This window comes from Thunnus maccoyii, chromosome 12 (genome assembly GCF_910596095.1).
Source record: "Thunnus maccoyii chromosome 12, fThuMac1.1, whole genome shotgun sequence".
NCBI classification, from domain to species: Eukaryota; Metazoa; Chordata; class Actinopteri; order Scombriformes; family Scombridae; genus Thunnus; species Thunnus maccoyii.
The window spans coordinates 18,635,220-18,658,971 of record NC_056544.1 but is presented as its reverse complement, the minus strand read 5'-3'; the positions used below and the strand labels follow the sequence as shown (position 1 = coordinate 18,658,971).

At 40.7% G+C, this 23,752-nt stretch overlaps 4 protein-coding genes across 4 annotated transcripts; 3 read left to right on the top strand and 1 right to left on the bottom strand.

Moving 5' to 3' along the window:
* The first annotated feature begins 789 nt into the window (after positions 1 to 789).
* gjc2 (gap junction protein gamma 2) lies at positions 790 to 5,892 on the top strand. The gene is made up of 2 exons (XM_042429007.1): positions 790 to 1,162; positions 3,484 to 5,892. Exon 2 carries the CDS (start codon positions 3,513 to 3,515, stop codon positions 4,764 to 4,766), a length of 1,254 nt encoding a protein of 417 aa, XP_042284941.1. The 5' UTR covers positions 790 to 1,162; positions 3,484 to 3,512; the 3' UTR covers positions 4,767 to 5,892.
* A 3,333-nt stretch (positions 5,893 to 9,225) lies between these two features.
* Positions 9,226 to 12,304, top strand: iba57 (iron-sulfur cluster assembly factor IBA57). Its single transcript, XM_042428819.1, has 3 exons — positions 9,226 to 9,727; positions 11,134 to 11,483; positions 11,619 to 12,304. The coding sequence occupies exons 1-3, from the start codon at positions 9,360 to 9,362 to the stop codon at positions 12,008 to 12,010; spliced, it is 1,110 nt and encodes a 369-aa protein (XP_042284753.1). The 5' UTR covers positions 9,226 to 9,359; the 3' UTR covers positions 12,011 to 12,304.
* On the bottom strand, positions 12,305 to 14,792 carry jmjd4 (jumonji domain containing 4). The gene is made up of 6 exons (XM_042428816.1): positions 14,119 to 14,792; positions 13,853 to 14,018; positions 13,609 to 13,734; positions 13,265 to 13,532; positions 12,972 to 13,118; positions 12,305 to 12,853 (listed from the first exon to the last, which is right to left on the bottom strand). The coding sequence occupies exons 1-6, from the start codon at positions 14,369 to 14,371 to the stop codon at positions 12,518 to 12,520; spliced, it is 1,296 nt and encodes a 431-aa protein (XP_042284750.1). The 5' UTR covers positions 14,372 to 14,792; the 3' UTR covers positions 12,305 to 12,517.
* Position 14,793: 1 nt separating this feature from the next.
* On the top strand, positions 14,794 to 21,800 carry snap47 (synaptosome associated protein 47). The gene is made up of 6 exons (XM_042428818.1): positions 14,794 to 14,870; positions 15,027 to 15,098; positions 15,193 to 15,714; positions 15,890 to 16,389; positions 16,668 to 16,792; positions 19,870 to 21,800. Exons 3-6 carry the CDS (start codon positions 15,218 to 15,220, stop codon positions 20,014 to 20,016), a joined length of 1,269 nt encoding a protein of 422 aa, XP_042284752.1. The 5' UTR covers positions 14,794 to 14,870; positions 15,027 to 15,098; positions 15,193 to 15,217; the 3' UTR covers positions 20,017 to 21,800.
* Positions 21,801 to 23,752: the final 1,952 nt, after the last annotated feature.

Below are 23,752 nucleotides of genomic sequence, written 5' to 3'. Positions count from 1 at the left end.
TACAGCCAATCTTGCCACCATGTGAAAAAATCCATCACGTGCCTGAAGTAACAATGTGTGCTACTGCGCTCCACAGGCCGAGGTGAAAGCCTGCAGTATAAACAGTAAGTTGGAAAGGACGTGTAGCGGGAGTGCAGAGTGCGACCTGTCCACTGCTCTATTATCTGGCCATCTGCCTGGATGGAAGATCTAAATATTATGACACTTGATATAACTGAGCGTACCTGCTGGATACATTCTAGCGGATCTGCACTGAGGCAAGATGGTTTATGTCTCTGTGACCCTCCTGTCCTCAAACTCCCTGTCTTTGTATCCCCAAAGTTGTTTTTTCATAACTGTCAACCATTGTAAACTGTTATGTAATGGACAGATAAGACAGAGGTGGCTAATCTGCATTTAGTGTGGAGGATGTGTAAGTGTGTGTCTGCATCTGTGTGAATTTGTGTGTTTTTGTGAGAAAAAGAGAGAGGGGGATGGGAGGGGTGGGGATGTTGGGGTATTCTTAATGACCTTTTGGATTTTTACAAATGTGTGTAAAGTGTGCCACAACCATACATCACCTTTTTGCTCAGAGTGAGCTCCTGCTAACAGAGTGAGCTCCTGCTAACTGCATGTATGGTTTGGGGGCATAAGGACAGTGCAGAGAGATATATGGAGACACAGAGAGAATAAAGAGAGAGAGACAGAGACCCTCATCATCTGTGTTACAAATGTTGCACATGAGTGTTGACTGTGTTGCGATTAACACGCTCCCTCAGCTGGCCGTTCATTTCAATCTGCAGTACGATTTCCTCCAGTCTGAACCCTTGGATGCGGGTCACTTGCCAGAGGAGGATTTTTTTTCTGCCTCTCTGTTTTTTATACTTCCTTCTCGGGCAAGAAGGCTGGTGTAATAGAAACCAGACACAAGCCAGAATGTGAGGCATTCACAGCGGTGAGACCTCCCTTCTACACAGAGTGGGAAAACAGGAGAAATAGGAAGTCTAGTCTAATAAGTTCCTACGTTGTTTCTCGTTTCTGGTATTTTGGAAGTTATCAATAAGACGGAAAAGGCCAGGACATTAGGATGGAAGTGGTATTCTGTGGATCAGACTGTGCAGGGGATATGTAGAGAGAGCAGAGGAGACCTTCAGGATGGGAAATGCATGTGCAACTTTTCCAGGTGGGTTGTTTCAGTTATTGACTTTCCCCTAAAGAAACAGTATGATAGTTTCTGTTCAAGTGTGCATATTTTGTCACGTTGAAATTGAGGACCGTTTGTGAGCTCATATGTCTGAATTGACATCAGACATAGGCATTGACATATGACTTCACATTTTGTTGGATCTTCATCCAACAATATGACCCAAATCTAGTAATGTAAAATATTTTATATGTAATTAGGCTAACACCTTCATTTATAATGAAATTCCTGAATAATGTGACTTAACCATAAAGTATGTTCTTTACTGTGCTTGTATTGAGGTCAGCTGAAATATTTATTAAAAAGTGACATTATTTTGTAGAATGTAAACATTTGGAGTAAATGTATTGTATATTTTCTGTACCCACAATACTTCTGTATCTAATATTGTAAGATAAGCTGTATTTTTCAAACATTTAAATCTGGAAGAGTACGGTTTTTGCCTGTTTTAAAAAAATATATTAATGAGAAATATCTGCTACTGGTCACTTTTACCTTTACTTTTGACTATTTAAACAAATATTAATAAAAAATGTCAATTACTTGTAGTAAATTTCTTTGTATGACATCTTAACAGACATGTATTTAGCAAAATATCATGAAATCAAACTACAGTATCAAGGTTTTTTCAATCTGAAGTAGAAATTTGCATGTTTTATGAAAGTGTCGCTGTTTATCTTCAGTGAATTTAATTTTTATTTATTGAAACCAGCAAATCCCACACAGATTAGAACTCTCTTTTCAGGGAGAACTGGTTAAAATGGCACCAGCACTGAAAATTAAAGACAGACAAGGCAGCACATGATTAAAATAAAAAGCTATTAAACACTTTTTTTTATTAAACACGGCAATAGCAGGCAGATATCTCCAGTTCTCTAACTGTAAATCCACTTAAAGGTGTAATATTGATGCTATCATACACAACAGATTCATCCAAACTTCTGTGTAAATCCTAAGTGAAGCAGCCCTCCTGTCATGCCATCCTGAGGCAGACATGAGCTGCCCACCATAGGTGCCATCTGTCTCCATGTGGCTGTACCCCTCCCCAGCGTCAGCAGTGCTGGATCTGGAGGGGAGGCCTCGTGGCAGAGCAACAAGCCTCTCCTGTTCACTCAGATGGCAGGGGAGATGGCACATCCCATGCCAGGGAACACGGTGCCACAGTTATGAGATCAACATGAACTCTGCAGCTCTGTCTCATGAATGACGGGAAAGAAGGGCTACGCATTGCAGCTTCATTCACCTCACAGACTCAGCAGTGACTGTGAATGTGAGAATGTGTGACTGTGCCATGTCATCTTTTTTTTCTCTGCGTGTCCTTTGGCATCAAGTGTTGACGCACCGAGGACAGTATGTTTCTGAAGTGGCACTCTTGAGTGGAGCACACTCTGGTACCAGAGTGGGCTTTTTTATACATTCAGAGCCCTGTCAGTTTCACTTTGTGTTTTCAATCTGTCATCCTCTTCTAGTGTTCTCTCGCTGTAGTGTCTTTAGGATCAAAGCTATAATCAAAATGATTGTTGTTGCTTGTGGGTTTCTGTGTGACTTTCTTTCTTTTCATCTCTGCATGTCCTAAACTATTTCAATCTGTTTGAGTGGAACACTGGAAGTGCTGCATTGTGTGTGTTGTGATAGGGCGACTGAATGACATCACCCTACTTACTGACATGCATCAACACAAGCCATTGTCTTGTGTTTGGCTGTGCAATGAATGGAAAATAGATGTCTCTACATCAAGACGTCCTACTGTGCAAAATACTACAGTTTATGTTTGAAATATCTGCAAAGCTGCACAAGACAAAGCTTCCTCACATGGTTATCTGTATATAAGTCATTTAATCTTTCAACTAGAACTCAAGAATTACAGAATTACTGTGACTGTGTTTTTAACTTTCTTGTTTCCCTTTCAAAAAGCATGAAATGTTTCTTAGTTGCAGGTCTACACAGGGTATCTTGTGGCCTCAAGGTTCAAAATGCCGACCATGTAATTGCAACATCCCTCGTTTGACTGTTGCTGACCTTTGTTGCGTGTCACCCCCCATTTCTCACTCCCTTCATTTTCTGTCATGTCTATACTGTCCCCTGTCTAATAAATGGGGAAAAATCCCCCCAAAACTAAATAAAAGCCCTACACTTGATTTACTTTAGTCAGACAATTATACCAAAAAAAGCACAGGCATTTAAGAAATAACTATAATTGCAAGTACAAAATTACAACTAGTTCATTCAGTAAAACACACATCTACACTTGATACGGTCCCTACATAAGTCTTAATCAATTCTTTATCGTCTCTTCACAGATTCTAGTTGAAAAGCTTGTAAGAGCAACATGAGCTGGAGCTTTCTCACTCGTCTCCTGGAAGAGATCCACAACCACTCCACCTTCGTGGGGAAAGTGTGGCTGACTGTGCTTATCATCTTCCGCATTGTGCTCACGGCAGTTGGAGGTGAGTCCATCTACTCCGACGAGCAGACCAAGTTCACCTGCAACACCAAGCAGCCCGGCTGTGACAACGTATGCTATGATGCCTTTGCTCCTCTCTCGCACGTCCGCTTCTGGGTCTTCCAGATCATCATGATCTCCACTCCCTCTATCATGTACATGGGTTATGCCATCCACAAGATAGCCCGAACTTCAGAGGAGGAGCGCAGGAAGCAGATTAGGCTCCTAAAAAAGCCACCTCCTCACTCCAGATGGAGAGAAAGTCACCACCTGGAGGATGTCTTAGAAGAGGAGGAAGATGATGATGCTGAGCCCATGATTTACGAAGATACACTGGAGGTGCAGGAAGCCAAGGCTGTGCCAGTAAACACTAGCAAAGACCCGCAAAAGCATGATGGCCGCCGAAGAATTATGCAAGAAGGACTGATGCGAATCTATGTTCTTCAACTCATGTCCCGAGCTATTTTTGAAATCGCTTTCCTCGCTGGACAGTATCTCCTTTATGGTTTTCAAGTTAGTCCTTCGTATGTATGCAACAGGGTCCCCTGCCCACACAGAGTGGACTGTTTTATCTCTAGGCCCACAGAGAAAACAATCTTCCTCCTCATCATGTACGTGGTAAGCTGTCTTTGTCTGGTGCTAAATGTGTGTGAGATGCTTCACTTGGGAATTGGTACTTTTCGGGACACCCTTCGCCTGAAGAGGAGCCGGGGCCGACGGACGTCCTATGGCTTCCCGTTCTCACGCAACATTCCAGCTTCTCCTCCGGGGTACAACCTTGTGATGAAGACAGACAAACCTAGCAGGATCCCCAACAGCCTCATCACTCACGAGCAGAACATGGCCAATGTGGCCCAGGAGCAGCAATGCACCAGCCCAGACGAGAACATCCCCTCTGATCTGGCAAGCCTACACCGTCACCTACGGGTAGCCCAAGAGCAGCTTGATATGGCCTTTCAAACATATCAAACCAAAAACAACCAGCAAGCCTCCAGAACCAGTAGTCCTGTATCTGGGGGCACAATGGCAGAGCAAAATCGAGTCAATACAGTCCAGGAGAAACAAGGAGCCAGGCCAAAGTCAGCCACAGAGAAGGCTGCAACCATTGTGAAAAATGGAAAGACCTCTGTCTGGATCTAGAGATAAATATCATTTGGTAAATTAACAGTAAAAACTTTTAAGTCTCCAGGACTGCACTATGACACAGCTGGAGCTGGATGTGTCTGTGTGAGATGCGACCTTGGACAATAACAACTGAGAATTTCAATCACACTATTTGAAGGTGTACAGTGCACAGTGGGCCTAGTTTTTTGGAAATAATTAAAAACACACACACACATACACACACATAAAGAAACGATCATATCCAGTATCATGAATCTTCTTTGTTACTGTAGTGTGTCATTTTGTGCTTTTCATAGCTTTTGGACATGGTTAACATATGCTTACTTAGTTAAACATCTCTAATTCTAGCTAAGATGTCAAAGTATAAACAGACTGCTTCAAGCTATTTATCTCAGCTACCCTTGACTGCCGCTGAACTGGATTCATTTGAAGGAATTTAGCTTTGAAAGTGTGTGATTGCGCCCTCAATCCAAATTTGAAAATGCAGTGCAAAACATTCTACCATTGCACAATGACTCATTTCTGGAGAAGGATGATTGCTGATTCTTGTTGGAAAGATGCATGTTTAATATTTGGGGAAGTACTTTCGGATGTAGTGTGGATGTGTATTGCTGGAAGCAGATTAAACATGAAATATTTTGATAAAGATAATGAAACAGGGCTGTGTCACTGTAGGCTCTTCTGGTTAACATCTGCTCCGTGTGATGATCTTCAGTCATTGCGTGCAAAGCTTTTATCTACTCTATATTTTTTCCAAAACCTTGTAGTGTCACATTTGAAGGGGAAGAGGTAAGTGAATAGAAAATCAGATTATTTTCTAAACTAAATATTGATTTTCTGCAATCTGAAGCAGATGATGCATGCTTTTTAACTGGGAACACACTGTATACACATAGCTAGACTACAGTAGAAATCCCATCCTTAGCTATTCAATTAGCTCTACATTTATCTTATGTTAAGGCATGTTAAGTCTTGAAGATGAGCATTTTAGTTTTTCTGTCATTGAAGCAGTATGTTTCTAAAATTGATTTCAGTGTAAAATTAAATCCTGCCTTCACTGTTGTCATACTCCAAAGTGCCTCAAACTTTAAAGACTGTTCTAGTATTTTATTCATGAAGAAATAAACTTATTTGAAACCTCTGTGATCCTGCGTTATATGCCTCATCACACTTACAGAAAAAATGAAAAGCTTTTATTGAAGTCCAATTCAAAGTTAGAAACTGGGAGAGAGTATGGGATTTTAATTTTTTTTTTTTGCAGAAAGATAAGTAAGATGTTACAGCAAGTAACATCCATGTTATAATGAGAAAAAGATCTGGTCAATTTACTCATTTAAAATGAACATTTTTAAATGAAAATTACTCATTTATGCAATTTGATTAAGTTTTATTTCATCAGATATGATGAGATTCCTCTATTACTGGGATCAGAAAGTTTGTCTTAAGTGTACTGAATAAGTAGGAAATGTATGGTCAGTAGAGAAGAAAGAACTGACATCTGTAATAAGAAGATAAGTAATCAAAATTACTACAAGCAACTTTCATTTTGTGCTGATTTTAGCAGCTCCTGTGGACAAAAGCGGTAGTAATTGTGAGTGAAGACTGCATTTCCCATGAGCACCACTGCCTTGTGTTGAAGATCTTGGCTAGTGTTTGTTTCGGAAGCTAGTGAAAGAATGACGTTTCTTATTTTTAATACTATCTTTCTTTTTGAAACACAGCTGTTTGCAGGATGCATAGTGATGAGGTAATGTATCTGTTTGTGGCTATGTACCATTCATACACCCACGTAGGTTAAATGTAAGGCTGCATTCACACCAAATTTGGCAATGCAGTACCTTCCCGCAGGGTTGTACGGAGGTGTGGGCGTGTTTATTTGTGCTTTAGAATGTAACCGCCATGAAACAATCAGAAAATAACATTTTATTTCTCCGATTCAGTGCTTTGTTCACGCTATCGCAGCTCACTCCCTTCTTTCACTCTCTAGCTTGCTCGACCATTGCTGCTCTCTCTCTCTCTCGCGCTCATGCTCTCAGCTCGTTTGCTCTCTCTCTCTCTCTTTTTCCTTCAGGAGGAGTGATTACAGCGAGGAAAACCTCTTTCAGTGTTCATATGGGCACCTGACTATTAACACTGTTTTAAGACAGACTTGAAAAATTGTGAACCCATCCTTTAAAAGGTTCTATGTGTAAGAATCAGAAATTCTTTCTCATTAGTGACATCCGTGGTCGTTAAGTGAGCTGCAGTCAGCATCCAGTTGCCCACACTCCATCAGCACGAGATTAATGCAGATGATGTCTTTTTCCTCACTTACACTTCTCATAATGACATAAAAGATCTCTTGCATTGTGTTTTGCAGTGTGCTTCAGCAAAGCATCTCTCACTCCCAGACAGTCAGCTGCTCCCCTACCCCTACTGTACGTGTGCACACTCACACTCAATCACATACACCCACAGCAAACACAAAGAAGCTCCTGCTGTGCTGTGGCTGCCAGCTAGCACTTATGCACAGGTCAGGGTTTTTTAATACCTGCACCTACCCAACCCATTATGAGAGCCAATCTGCACCGCCCAACCCACAAAAATATGCATTAATCAACCACCCAAACCCAACCCAACTTGCAAACCGCCAACTTTGTTTACCTGCCGTGTCTACTAAACACTGATGGGCTCAGTGAGCTGTGGCCGGGGAGCAACATGCTGCGATTTTGTTGTGAAATGTGTGGCGGTCAATGGAGGCAGCGACCATCTCAACCCCCCAAAAAACAAAGTTACTGTAGCCAGAAACGGTGATAGCCGGCATGGTTAGGCAGCTAGCCACCAGCCAACCTGGTGGGTAACAGAGCTGGAGAGTAGGGGTGTGCCCGAATACAAATACATTATTCGGCAAAGCACAAATAGTGGGTTTTATACGAATATTTGTTTCATACAAATATTTAAAAATTATTTGTTGATGGTATTCCCCAGAGATAAAGCTGAGCTACTGACACAAGCAAAGTGCTCCCAAGGGACTCTCCATAACCTGTTGTTCCCCTTCTCCTTTCCACAATGTTAGGTTGTAAAAAAATAGGCACTAAATGAAAAGTGCAAAGCAATAATTGCCTTTGAAGTTCCTCCCTACACATTACACGGTGTGCTGTCTCTGTGTTATGGGTGTATAAATAGGAAGAGGTCTGTCTGCATGAGGCAATGAGTAAGGTTTTAGCTCAGTAATCAGCTCAGTCATCTATGATCTGGGAGACTCCAGTTCAAGACCCGATGTGGGACCTTCTTTGTAAGGTAGTTTATTATTTTCTAAAATTAAAAAAGTGTCATAAAAACAAAAACAGGATTTTTTTTTCCTATTTCCACTTTTATTCGAATACAAATACAGATACAAATAATTTTGCTGCCTCAACAAATACAGATACAAATACAAATACTGGGATCTCTGCACATTCTGTTGTGGTGGGTGCCGGTCATTTGTTGATGTTAGCAGGAGAGAGGCAAGGCACTCAGGAGCATGCAAAAACATCACATCCTTTGGATTTTCACAGAAAAACCAGCCCAAGTCCCTCATATAAAAATCAGTCCACAGGCTGATGTAGGCAACCGAAAAAGGAGACATTTCTCTCACTTTTTTAAGTTACGGTACAACCTGTGCACTCCTTGGCAATAAAAAATGATTAATATACTCAATTTGCTTCACAATTCTTACATATAGCCCCTTTAACATTTTATTTTTGCAGAAGGGGGATCAACTTACACTGAATGAGTATCAGACAAATTTCCCACCAAATGGCTAATTATCTTGGCTATCTCTATCTCTATGATGCTGGCTGGAATAAACAGTTATTAGCAGTAATTGTATTGCAAAAATTGAAGACTCCTCACTCACATGTAGAAAACATGGATATTAAACATCCATGATAGAAGACTAGTCCACAGCACAACGTCTCCTCCTCAGCCACTCAAGTGTTCCAATCATTATCAAGCAATGCATTGTGGGACTTCAAAAATGGAGTCAGCTGCGGTGTCCTCACAATTATGACCAAATATTTTGATAGAAATACAACAAACATTATACAGGATTCAAATGATGAGTCTTACAGTAATATTTTTATGGGTACCAGCACATATTGGTATCAAAGGAAATGAAATGGCAGATATCACATTGATTTGGCAGTTAGCTTCAGCAAGACAGAAATCAAGAGCATTGTTAAGCAGAGATAGGGAGTCCCTAGCAAAAAGGGGAATAATTTATTTATTTCATACACTTTCTGTAATAAAACATCTAAAGCCAAAAAATCTTATCAGATGGGGGATCCTGGGACAAAATCTTATCGAATGGGGGTCCGTGGTCTAATTTGTATCCGTTTAGGGGTCCCTAAAGTGAAAAATTTTGAGAACCACTGTACTAGATATTCTGATCCACACTCCATACCACTTGGTGGCGGTAATGAGCCAATTCGTTGTTTGACAACCGCCAAAGAAGAAGAAAGGGGAACGAAGAAGAAGAAGAAGAAGAAGTGTCATCATAATACATCCATGGGTGTCCTGTGTTATGTAGCTGTCAACAGTTGTTAGTAGGCGGACTATCCATCTATCTCTCCTACGTAATATACTCTTATGACAATGTTCAACATGGGGGTCTTGTGTGTCGCCAGAAGCGCGTTCACGTCCAGCCGTTGTCTCGGTGTTTACGCCAGAGCATACACCGGTCGGTATTTCTGCTTTACGTTTCTCTCCGGTGTTTCAGCTCCGACGGGTATCCGTGTGAGGAGGTACAGTCAGGAGAAAAATGTCCCCGGACAGTTTGTGTGCTATCACCTTAATCATAGGACCCTGCTGAAAATCCAGGGACAAGACACAGGCCCGTTTCTTCAGGGGATCATTACCAATGACATGGAGCTGCTGGAGGAGCCTGGACCCAGAGTCATGTACTCACACATGCTCAGTGTGCAGGGGAGAACGCTGTATGACATAATGTTGTACAGGTGAGAGTACGCCTCATTATACTGTAAAACACCTGTTCGTGTTACAAAACCCTTGATCCAAGTTAAAATTAAAATTACTTTTTTTTTTTTTAAATGCAAACATTAACACTGCTAGTGTGGCCCCTCTGCCCTCTTATCAGATACAACAGTTGTTTCCCTGAAAGAGTGGGTAATATAGATAAAATTCTCTATTACGATAAAGCAAATTTTCTGGGAAATCAACTAAGAAACTGTACAATAAACAGGAAGGAATGTCTGTTTTTTGGCTAACTAATACAACAAATTAAATACTTGACAAATCAAGTTATGTCATCACACTGATGCAAAAATCACTTAAGATCCAAAGCATTCCCATGAAGCAGTCATGTTCATTAATTTGCAGTGTTTTCCACAGTGGTCCAATATACCTAGAGATATTAAAGGGACTGCTACAACAGTATAAATAGGCACAAAAAAACCTGATATCCTCTTTTGAATGAGCCCCTCTTGTGTTATTTCCCAATCTGGCATCTTCTTTCACAGGAAATAGCTTACAACAAATTAAGGAAGCAAGATGCTTCAAATATACTGTTTCATTAATGTTTTAAAACAAAAAAGTGACCGTAAACCTATATTTCAGTAAGACTTCTATGTTAAAGAGTGTCTGATAAGGCGCAGTGCAGAAAAATAATGTAACCCAGCCTGTCACTGTCACTTTGGGCTATAGGAAATTTTAATTAATGTGTGTGTGTGTATATGTGTATATATATATATATATATATATATATATATATATTTTTTTTTTTTTTATTTATTTATTTATTTTTTTTCACAATGTTCAGACATTTTACTGACCAAACAAATAGTCAATTAATTAAGAAATTAATCAACAATGATGAAAGTCATTAGTTGCAGTCCTAGAGGATGGTAATATAAAGTTGTTTATATTAATCCATAGTTCACGTTCACACACTTGTTTTCCATTTACTTTGGCTTATTATTTATTTAGACCTCTTCTGTACAGACAATGATAATTCTCTCTAGCACATAGACTCATGTTGTTCCCATCATAGCTCTGCCCATTTTCAACCTGATCGGAAATCTAATCAGCCACAGTAAATAAAAATACCCATTGTAGGTGCAGGGCCTCTAAATAAACTAAAACTTGAATTACATAGAGAGAATCAATAGTATTTCAGATTGTGCCACTGCCACAAAGTTGTATGATGTCATATCTATAATATAATTGGAAATCCGTCTATGACATAAAGTAAAAACTCTAACTGAAGTAGACCAGGCAGGTTAAGGGAAAATGGCCACACCAGAAAAGAACGTTGTAACACTGAATCACAAAATAACTCAAAATTATATATTGATTTTAGAATTTTGATGGTGGATTTTACACAACTTGCTGTATTTCCTTTCAGTCTAAAAGAAGCAGATGCAGGGTGTGGCGTTTTCCTGGAGTGTGACAAAACAATAAAGGACTCAATCTTGAGACACTTGAAGGTGTACAAGATCCGCAGAAAGGTCAACTTAAACCCATGTCCAGAGCTCTCTGTGTGGGCGGTGCTCCCCCAGCAAAAAAACCCGGGTCAGCAGGTCAGTAAACCTGAGCTGTCCTCCCCAGAAAAGGCTCTGGTATGGGAGACAGATCCTCGAACTCAGGAAATGGGCTGGAGACTGGTTTTGGACAGTCAAGTTGACCCCTTGGATATCATTGCATCATGTCAGAAAGGTGACACAGAGGAGTACCACAGACATCGCTATGCAATAGGTAAGACCAGTTAGTAGATTAGAACACATACAGTATGTAACAGAAGACAATGGCACAAGAAGAACAGCTTTTCATGCACATGTGCTCTTTGAATGTTAAGTTTTGTTTGCTTCCTTTGCTGTCATTGTTGTCTAGGACTTCCTGAGGGAGTGAAGGACCTTCCTCCTGGGGTGGCATTACCACTAGAGTCAAATCTTGTATACATGCAGGGCATCAGTTTCAGCAAGGGCTGTTACATCGGCCAGGAGCTCACAGCCAGGACGCATCACACGGGGGTGGTTCGGAAACGCCTGATGCCAGTACGCTTGTCAGCTCCTGTTCAGGACCTCAAGGAAGGAGCCGCGCTGCAAACACAGTCAGGCAAGCCAGCTGGGAAGCACCGAGCAGGGATTGGGGAGCTAGGCCTCAGCCTAATCCGCCTGGCTCATGCCAAAGAGGAGTTGATGCTCAAATCTTCTGACGACACCACAGTGACACTTGAGGTCTCTGTGCCAGACTGGTGGCCTAAGGATGTGAAAAGCAACTGAGGAGGATGTTTTATAGCTCCCTAAAATGTGACATGCATCACAACTGACAGATTTGTCATAGACAGAACCCTGAAGTACAGTATGTTGCACAGCTGTACAGCACTGACCCATATTTGTATTTTGTTTGCAATAGAACCTGCTTTTAGAGTGATTTTTCCCAAATTGTATATTATTTACAGCATAATTATGATATTTAATGGACGTACTGCAGCACTATACAAGAAGATATACAAACCATGACATGGTGTTGGTGGAATTTTAATAAATTTTCAAAAAAGCAATGCAAAAACTCAATCAAGTTGTCCTCTTATTTATTTTTTCAACTTCATATTTCAGTGCAAAAACACAAAAACCACAAACCACATTTGAGATTCCAGTACATCTCAAACCAAAGGTGTAGTAGTACCTTTTATCATCATCTTTTTTGCACCATACAAATTGGCACTTTTCATTCAAGCTACTTCCAGGTGAACAATAAATTGTTTAGACACATCTGATGAGAACATCTTATTCCTGATAAAGGAGATGCTGCCCTCTTGTGGATTGTATGGTGTCCCGGATTTGCTGTAACATGGTTTCTGGCTGCAAAGTCAATGCTGAGTGATCGAGCCGCTTAAAATCTTCGTTGCAGAGTAGGCATTCAAGTATGTGAGCCACTCTTTGTAAATCAAAGGCAGCATGGTAGGGTCCAAGGTTGGTGAGGATCTCTGAGAGATGCCGTGGGTAGTCAGAGGAATCACCAGAGGAGCACGCGTTCAGGAAAGCCATTCGGTTGTCGGCAATGATTTTGAGGAACGAAGCAAATTCTCCATAATCGATGCCAGAACAGGCCTTCATGATGACCTGAAAAGTAATACGCACAAGAATGACTTTACATGATAATCCCCATATTGTAGATTATCAGGGTAGCAATCAGGTTTTTGGATAACATGCAGGCTGAACAGTCTTATCCCTAAAGTACCTGACAGTGCTGATGCCATGAGTCCATCGTGTTCCTCCACTCATTGATCTCTTTCTGGACGGATGACAGCTCACTCTGAAGGAACTGCCACATGATGTCAATGTTGCAGCCATTCAGCCAATTATGATTGATGGAGATGGTGTCCTCCTTTAAGATAAAATGTCATGATCATGACTTGTTGACATCCATAAAACATGCATTTATAATAAAAGAGAATTCCCATTTGTCACTGTCAGACAACAGATTATAATGTAGAGTGTGTCATTTGATATCATTACCTTTGTAGTTCTTACCAGATTATAAACTTGATGATGCCAGCCACTGGGCACAAAAATGATTTCACCCGCCTCTTGAATAATCTCAAGAGGCTGACAGGCTTCTTCAGAGTGTGGAAAAAGGCCTCTGTCTCGAAGTTCAGCTGATGTTACGTCATAAGTGAGGTTGCCGTGAGTGTCTCGTAAGAACTCCTCTTGGCCTGGGGGATAGAGGAGCCATTTCTTCCTGCCACAGATGTTTGCAGACCAACTGTAGGAGCGGAACACATCAGCATGGAAGGGTGTCCTAGTGGCAAGAAACCGTGTTAGATTGTATGAAAAAGGAAATATTTAGCTATAGTGTGAGTGTAACTTTATCATACCATGAACCTTTGGGTCCCATGTAGACAAACCGGTAGTCATCCACTTCAAGTGTATCCCAGTATTCATTGAGCCAGTCAGAAGAAAAGAACACTGGTGTAACGTAAACATTATGTTCTGGAAAGTCCCTGCAGTATAAAACACAACATTAATTATGGGATAGTTACAATATAATGTGCAAAATACTATGTAATATCCATCCACAAAAAGAGCAAGTTCAATCTGTATTCATTCCTTGACCTTCACCTTGACATGTGCCAGTCTTTAAGATAGAGACATCCTTTAGGTGATGAATGGCCATTCTGGATGTATTCCTTCCAGTAGTGTATGAATTCTTTGAAAGGCATAACTTGTTTAGGGTTTGCATTGTATTCCTTGGCATTGCAGTTTGCAACAGGAACAGGAGTCTCATCTGTGATGAAAAAAATAAAATAAGCGGTCATTACAGCAGCTACACACACTGACAGTGATGTATGGTGGTTAGTCAATATATTAGTAATAGGCTTATTTACCAAACTCTTGCAACAGTTTCTGGAAATTAGGCTTCCCCTCCTCAGTCACCCACTGTTTTCTACACTTCCAATCCTCAGTAAACCTTCTTGAAAACATACATGGGTGATTGGGGAGCAAGTACTTTTTGAAGAATTTAGAATAGCTGAGTTCCTTGTCGATGTAATCTAAGAAATGTGAGGACCAAAACTGCTCATACGACTGTCTTGGGATTTTGACCAGGCTGCAGCAGTTACGGTACGCCTCCCTATCCATGATGGTAAACAAGAGGTTGGCTAGCCAGTTAGCGAGATTAGCTGTCACGATTAGCAGAGCTCGTGGGTCGATTGATTTGACATCACAGAGCGTATGTCTTTTCGCATTAACTGTTAAAATTCAAACCTCATTAAGCTAGATAACTTAACATTGTGCTAAAATGCTGTTTTTCTATTTCGACAACAGGTCGTTGCTGATGTCTCCATTCCGGGGGGATAGCAGGTTATGACTCCTGAATGACGAACATATCTATATCGTTACGATTTGTTTTTCGTCATCTCTGCCTCTTTACTAACGCTTCTCATTAATTTAATACTAATATCGCTCGCTATCTCAAATATTAACGAAATTATCGCCCTTGCTGACTACACCTATTTCTCCAAAACCTTGTCGCGACAGCTTTTTCTGACAGCAGAGTTCAAGTCGGATAGTAAACACGGCCGTACTCATGCATGACGTCACTTCCGTGATAAACATCACCTACTGAGAAGAGTACTGGGTAACGTCATGCTAATGTTTACCACTAATGTGGTGTGGGTCAGCAATACTTTATACTTTGTACCAAGAGGAAGTGATAAATCCTAAGAAGGGTTATAACATTATAATGACGCGCTCGTAATGCGGTCAGTTGGATAAAAACCCCGCTTTTCCACAGCTGAAGCTGCCAGTGTGAACGCCTCAGCTGAGCTCATCTGCTGCCTGGATACCTTATTACACTTCAGACTAAGTATGTTCAGTATCAGAACAGAGGGAACAGTCAGTATAGTATCCTAAAGGTATGTATTGTGCATTTTTAATCTTTAATCGTGTTCTTCTTCTAGGAGAATCAGTATATCTCCTTCCAAAATGAGCCGGGACGTCCCCATCCACAGCTGGCCCGGCTCATATTACATCAACAGTGAGAAGCGGTGGGAAAACGGCACCCTTTCCCTCACCAGAACCACGGTGAGCTTCGTCTCCAGCCAGAGTAAGGAGAGTCTCGCCAGTTTCCGCCTCTCCCGCATCATGGAGATTAAGATGGAGTCGTCCAGTTTCATCTTCAGCACCCTCACGGTGCTTGAGGAGGGCAACGTGAAGCACTGGTTTGGCTCCCTTAAGCCCAACAGGGTGGTGGTTTATAATGTGTTGGAGCATTTCTGGAGAGAGCGCCTCCTGTCTCCCAGCTCAGAGGCCCGAGGGGCTGAGTGTCAGCCCTCCAAAGGCAGAGAGCTGATAAACCTGGTGGCAGGGGCACAGAGGAGACTGGAGGACACTGGGAGAGTCCTCAGCCATCAAGGAGAGCAGTTTGACAACATGATGCAGGGACTGGAGAAGATTGACTCCGACCTGGGCGTAGCTGATAAGTAATTTAAAACCTAAACATGCACAATTTTTCAGTTAGAAGTCTGGGTAATGTTTTCTGTTGATGTCATGTTGTTACTAAGTTGTTACAATACAGAAACAGGTCTAATTTAGTAGAGGAAGATGTCATACACTCACACAACTTCTTCCTGTCCATTTCTGCTGCTCTGTTGGCAGACTCTTGTCAGAGCTGGAGTCTCCTTCCTGGTGGCCTTTTGGTAAACTCCCCTGGAAGGCTCAGCAGGAGGCCAAGGCCGAGGATGCTGCAAGAGCTGCAGCTACTGCTGCTGGTAAGGGGTCCGGGAAAAATAAGGTGATCACAAGCATCCCGGCTGTGGTGTCCAAAGGTGGAGATTCTGACTTGAAGCCCGGATGTTTGTTGGTGCTGGTTTCCTCCCTGGAGGTGCGAGACACAAGCTGCCAACTGCTTCACCGCTTTGAACGGAATGAGATCGACGAAATCAGGGTGCACAGTCCTTACGAGATCACCGTTAGACAGCGGTTCATCGGGAAGCCTGATGTATGCTACCGGTTCCTGTCTGCTAAGATGCCAGAGGCGTTGTCAGTGTTGGAGATGCAGTACAAAAAGAAGGTTGAGTTCACTGTCGAGTACACAGCTTTCAAGACAACTCCACTTTCATCTCCATGTGACACAGAGAGGCAAATTGGGAATGAAGGTAAGGAATACATAACATAGATAAAGGCAATGTTTGAATTTGACCACTAAGTGGCAGTAAAGCTCTATGTTTTCACCCTTGTGTATTATTTAGTGTGCAGCCACGTGTAAAAACATTTCATCCACATGACTTTTGGACACAGTCTTGACAGAAATGTATTTTGATGAGTCACTTCATCCTGATTGCCTCAGTTGCTGTACTTTGAGTTTACTGTCTGGTTTCCTCATAAACAACATATGCACTCTGCGCTTTTTCACCATCTCCACCCTTGGAGTCAGGTTTGCTGCAGAAGTGCCAAGAGACAGAGGTCCCGCTGGAGGTCCCAGCAGGAGATCTGTCCCAGTTGCAGGTGCATGTCCTCCAGCCATCTGTTAGTCAGGCTGAGGCCCAAGAACTCAAACAGGTGAGGCCCAGTTGGACATGTTGTACTTCCATTGCCTGTGTGAATATGTGACTTTCACTATTGTTGCATTTAGATTTTTCATGTTTGTATATATAAGGCAGGCAGGTTTACCACAAATAATGGCAGCTGTTATAGTAAATAATCCTTTGGTTTTAGTAACATGTATTTTGATAGTTCCATTCCAAACCACAATTCATTACAGTGATTTTTATTTTTCATCCTGTAGGTTTTAAATGTTAGTTGGTGAGACCACAAACCAAAGTCCGTCCTGGTTTTTAAGAGAGGGAAAGAGACATGGTCAGTTATTTAGTCAGACTGTACAACATCTTTCCATTCAGAACCTCGCAACACTGAGAACTGTTACAGACATGGTCTGTGGTGGCAAGACCTACACAGTGACGCAAATTCAGACCTATGATTCAGACAGTTTCTTTTTTTTTGTTTGTTTGACACACTATTACAGGTTGCTTAGAATAAAATATCTGATGGATAACCTTTTAAGTAAGCTAATTAAGTTTTTTAAATACCATATTTAAATACATATCGCATACAGTGTTAAGACAAATGAATGAATGACTGTATTACATACTGTATCTATATTAGCCGACACAAGGTGCTAATACCTGGTGACAAGATTATATGATAGATTACCTGATTCTGGGGGAAGACAAAATAATGAAAACACCTCAGACTCTGAAATAGCTAAACCTCTACTGCAAACTCTGCTACAAATGTGGGATATATTAGTGTGAATGTAAATTCCAACTATAGCACAACCAATAAAGATACAAATACTTTGAGAGTTTAAAAAAGATCTGACAACAATGTATTGGCCAATATTCTTTTTTTACATAAATAATATAGAATAACATTTTTATCCCTTAAATTTGTTTATAAAGACATTTCACAGTTGAAAATAAACTTTCCTGTGCTCTCAGGTGGACGAACTAAGTAATAATGAGACTGTAACAGACCTTTGCTATTTCTTGTTACTTAACAAACAACATATACACAGACTGATATACCTGTAACAAGCTGATATTGGCCAATATGTCAACCTGGACGATTTATTGATCAGGCTCTATTTAGAACTATTCATCTGTTAAAGGTATCAGGCAATTCGCACTTTGATATGTGACATATGAAAGCAATTGGTATCCACATTGCAGGCACAGTGGTTATATATATATATATATGTACACACACACACACACACATATATATATATATATATATTTAACCAATTTGCCAATCACAAAATTGCAAATTCTATGATAAAGAGGAATCTTAGACACAATTTGAAACTAACCAATAAGGACATGATTGACATATGTGGGGTCTGACCATTACTGGTAATTTGCTTGCGGCCGAATATGACCCAACCTCATTGCAGTGTTTTCAATTGTGGTTTAGTTTCTCAAAAGTCCTTTTTCATCGCACATTATTTTGTCTTCCCACTGCATCAATCATATCTCAAAAGAGGCAACACTTTTAATCTAATATTTGGTTAATTATTATACACAATAACAATGTACAATAGTTCCACATTGTTTTTATCAGTACAATAGTTTTTCAAACAAATTTGTCATGGCAGCGGCAGCATTGGGTCTGTGATACAGCTTGACTTGTCTGTTGTGACTATAAATGGCATATTGTCTACAGCTGATAATGGTTCAAACTTCAAAGGCTACCAATTTTGACTGAAAACTACATTTCTGTACACACCCTGCTCTTAATGTAATTCATGTCGAGATTAGAATCTACGGTGAGGCAACATGTACAGAGGGTTACTTGTTTTAACACCCTGCCTTAAATGCTTTAGCAAATATGTCTTTTTGTTCAAGCACATATTAAAGAAGTAACATTGTTTGAGGTTGGACATTCCTACTTGTTAACAGTACAAACTGGCTCACAAAAGAATGATTACGCATCTATTCAGTTTAATGTACTGTATTTTTCTATTAGTTCACAATCCTGGAATTACACCACTAATGCACAAGACACAAGGCTCATATATTTTTTCTATTAGTTCTAGCCTAAATATTTAATTTTGGGGGTTTCTACATGACTTAAGTTTTGTATAAGCAGCAGCTAAAAATATTCATTTTCTGTGTTTTTCTATGACACACCAAAACTCATGTGAATGTTAACTGCAAGGTGGGATTCAGTCATGTTCTCCTAGTTGAAATTATAAAGTCACAGACCTGAGTGAGCGAATACAGTTGTTCCTCGGTGTGTATTGACATACTATCTGTTTTTCAAACTGCTGTCTGGAGCTGTTTCTGTGCTCAGTTGCAATGTCCGCATATATTGGCCAGTGAAAACTGACATAATGTCAGTGGATGTGTGAGCGCGCGCGTGTGTGTGTGTGAGAGAGCATGTGTAGCATAACATAATATTAGTTTAGAAACCATGGTGGTGGGGTCTGGAGTGAGTGTTTATTAGGTTTTGCTTGGCACATCACAGTATATTTAAGTTGTTCCATCAACCATAACATACACTGTTGTTGGACCATGGAGATGGAGTCACAGTATTCCTTAAACCCACTGAAAGTAGAAAACAAACAGTATCGTATGATATCAATGATCCCAGGAGACAAGCCAAGACGTCTCTCTGGAATATCTTCTCAAGTTTCATAGACTGCATAATATGAAATATTATCATATCTGCCACATGAGTAGCTGTTTTTGCATTATGGTTGGTGTTGAATTGTAATGTTGCCTTCTCATCTGCAGACATTTAGCAGAAGCTCATTGTCTTTGGAGCCAGAGTGAGGAGAAAAAAAACTCACTCATCTACTCCTCTTTCTTTATTCCAATAATACACTCTCTTTCTCACTCGCCATTTTCACACCTCTTTACATATGGTCTACATGTTCTGCCCTGTGTTCACTACTCGCCCACTTTTTTGTAGGTTTTAATAGTGAATCTTTTCTTATTTGTGTCCTGCTCCTCGGTTGTCCATGTTCACTGGGGGCTGATATGTAATTTTTTAAACAAATGAGTATGCGTGTGTCTCCATGTGAGTGTAATTATTGGATTGTGTGTGCGTGTGTGTGTGTGTGTGTGTGTGTGCAGATGCTGATGCAGCTGAAGAACCTGGCTCTGGAAGCAGAGACAGAGCTGGAACGGCAGGATGAAGTTCTGGACGTCCTGACCAGCTCCACGGACCGAGCCACAATGCACATAGAAAAGCACACCTGCCGCATGAAAAGACTGCTGTAGCTGAGACGCATGCGGTCACCATGTTCCTCCTGAGAAATGCACTACAAGCTTTCTCCTTGTCCTTGCGGGATTGGTACGGCTTGAGAACACTGACGTACAGTGCTAGGGACTTTTTCCATATACTCATTAATAGTTCATAGGATTTTTGTTGCATTTGCTGGTAATCACATGATGTTGGGGTCAAGTGTCAGTGATTTCAGGGAAATACGGTGGAACGCCTCGGCAATGTCTGTTTAACACTAAAGATGTTCATTGAAGTCTGTGAAATTTGCACATTTAAGGTCAGGTTATGACCTTAAAAGCATGAGGATTTTTTAATACTTGTTTCTTTTAGAGAAATGGAGTGTTGCAAGTGCACATTTGTCATTTTTGATTTGATCTTCTTTTTTAATACTTCATTTGAAACAATTCAACCATTTAGGTCTGAGAAAAGTCCACTATCTATATGCAGGGTTGAGTCAATGCTCTCCCCTTTCAATGTGGATCCTGCAGCCTTTAGCAACTGTGACTAGCATTGTTAGCATTACATTCACATTAGATGCTATTGCCTGGACACAAGTCTCATGTTTTCACATTTTGCCAGTAATTACAGCATTTCAGATGTTTAGAATAGTAGCTCTGGAAATAACTGTCATTCTGAAAACACCATTTTCTCCATTTTCTCTATTTTTTGAGTTGCCATATCTAAATGAAGTGCTTGATCGCCACTTAGTTCAGATTATGTGGAAAGGTGTGCTCTAAAAATGAAGATATAACTATAGAGAAGGACTTGCCCTCCACTCGATTCAGTGCCCAGTAGTGGTGCTTATGGTTTGTCCTATTAAACACAATATGGAGTGTTCGAGTGGGAAGCCAGTGAGGGATCATGTCCTTGTCAGTGCATTAGTGACTCCTACTGGTTGGTCGTGGCACCAGGGTGAGATCTGGGGGAATAGAATAACCCTCAGTGCGTGTCATGCCCTTCCAGTGGAGCCGGCGGGTGAAAATATAGACAGGATTATCGGAGGAGACACACACGGCAGTCTAAACCCTCACAACGTGTATTGGGAGACAGCAATGACGACGACTGCAGTAAAAGGTGAAATGGACACTAGAAGTACAAAAAAAGACAATAACTAGTCTATTTATTCTCTCAGCACACAGATTTAAAAAAACTGCATGTTACAAGACAGATTTTGCATTAAAATGAGTCTTAGAGGGATAGATAAAGTTACCGTAGTTTCTGATGCTTTATAACCATTTCTGACCTAAAGCTTGTTTTTCTCAAGTCCAAGGTGTCACTTATCCTCTCTGCACACAGTTTCACCGTGGCTTACTGTTGCATGTCTCGATATTGCTGCTGTGTACTGCATCAAGTGGAAATGTCCCATCATTATCAGCATATAGCAGAAGACTGTAAACGTGCAACTAAGTAATGGGACTTATGACAATGTAACAGAAAACACTCCCTCTCTCTGTTTTTAAGTATTGTTCACAGAATACTCCACCTTAAGGTCCACATCTACTGTATATGTCTTGCTGAAGATTGATATTATCCTAAATCTGTATGATGTCTAAAGGACTGATGTGTGTATTGTATTTCTGTAATTTTATTGTGGTCTGTTACCACTGTGAACTTGTAATTAGCTGTCAGTTAATCTTGAAATACCTGTGATTTAAAAAATATTGATCTCATCACTGTATAGATGCTTGTTTTTGCTGATAATACCAAGTTTATCTTGACTCTGGATACAACTAAACGATTAGCTTTAAATATAAGGGAATAAATCTGCACCTTCATCCTCTTCTTATCGCATGAACCCTAACTGGTATCGTAAGTAATGGAATTAATTAATTTTTATCAGCCAGTTTGCCTCAAGTCATCACTGTTGGAAGTCTGTAAAAGCATATAATTTGCAATAAACTAAAGTTTAAAATCCAAATGATCAACTGTAACCAATAGTTTTATATTAACAATGGATCAAATGACAGTGTGAAAGTTCACTGGTAGTGATAAACCCACAGAGAGTTATCACCCGACTCTGCAGTTCCTCTCCAGTCTATAGAGCTTTTTAGTGTCTGTCAGCTCATCGTTTTGGTTTTACAGCTTAGAACACAAAGTTATTGACCAGCTGGTGAACACAGTGGAGCATTTAGCTGCTGAAGAGCCAAGAATTTTCCTCAGGAAGTGGAGACCAAATCAGAGCTAAAAGGAGAGTGAATACTGGAATTACATTTGTCAGGTGGACATTAGCATGACTCCAACTGAATTATGTTGGTCAGTGTCTGCTGGATGTGTAAATAGGCAACTGTTTGCTACCACATTTGCCTTATCAACTTCATAAGGTGTATTTACAGCATCTTACTCTGTTTCCATAATCTTTGCTCAACAGCCTTTGTTCAACATTGTAAAACAGGTTTTTATTTCACCTTCAGCTTCATAACTGTAGCCAACAATGTGCTTTGAAGGTTGAATTGTCATCAGGCCTTTGTATATAATCCTCCACTGAATGTGGATATAAGCAGTTGAGAATATTTAGCTCTGGAAAATACAATTTGGCTTTTATCAGCTTTTAACACCAGTTTATGATGGAATGCCTTGTAAATATTATTATAAGCAAGCTGAAGGTTTTGAACAACCAATTGACTGGGATCAGCAGAACACTTGAGTATAATATCCTGGCATAAAATGACCATTAAAGCCAAAGAAACAACATCATTTAGTAACTGGAAAGCAAATTAGGTTTAGTTATTTGGAAGATTTCTGAGCCAGTGAAATGAGCCTCCTGAATTCTAACCAGGCTTTATTCCTTAACTGAAAGTCAACTGGCAACGCCCCTCATAGTCGGCTCCCATGTGACAAATTGCAACAGAGAATATGAAAACATGTGCAAACTAGAAACGGATGTTAATTACTGCTTCAGCCGCTGCGCATGCTGTTGTGTGGAAGTGGCGCACTTTGTACGGTCTGCTATAACATCCTGTTGGCACCAAGACTGTTGGCATCAGCTGACCACCCCTGTCGGGCCGCTTTCACCAGAAGAGGGGACTACTTAATGTCAACAGTGGACCTGATTTGATTTGGCAAGTGGCTGAGCACTCAATTATGAATCAGGATGAAGCCTTACATAAAGGGGTTTGAAAGCAGACCGACAGCCTCGCTCAACAGTCTGGTCCCAGTTAGCATGAACTTATCACTTCTATTAAACACAGCCCGTCATGAAAGATATGAGACACTCAATGTACAGGCACATGTTAACTCAAAAGGGATGCCTAGTTATGACATTATGAAAAGTCCTTCCAGCACGGTTGAATATGTTTTCACTGTGGACTGTTTATTTCTTGTTGATATGAGTGATAAACAGTCAGATTTTGGAAGTCCCAAACTCCAGAAGCACACCACATGGTTATGTGAATTCCAACCCTTAAAAAAGGTTAGGGAAATAGAGCGTACACTGGCGTGGTTTTGAAGCAGCCTTGCAATACGAGGAAGTGGTGGCGGTCTTGTCTGACCACAGATACATGAGATCCGGCTTTGCCTTCCTAACGGATGGTATGGAGACACAAGGGATTTTGCTGGCCTTGACTTCCAAGTCTGTTTACTTGATAGCTCTGCGGTGCGCTCTCTCATTCGAGGAGCGTGTCTCCATTGATGGCCAATCAATCAACTCATGCTGGGAAAAAGCAGTCCGAGTCTGGGCTACGAGGGCACATGTGGGTTGCACTGTACTCTAAAATATGGAGACATGTGACTGCA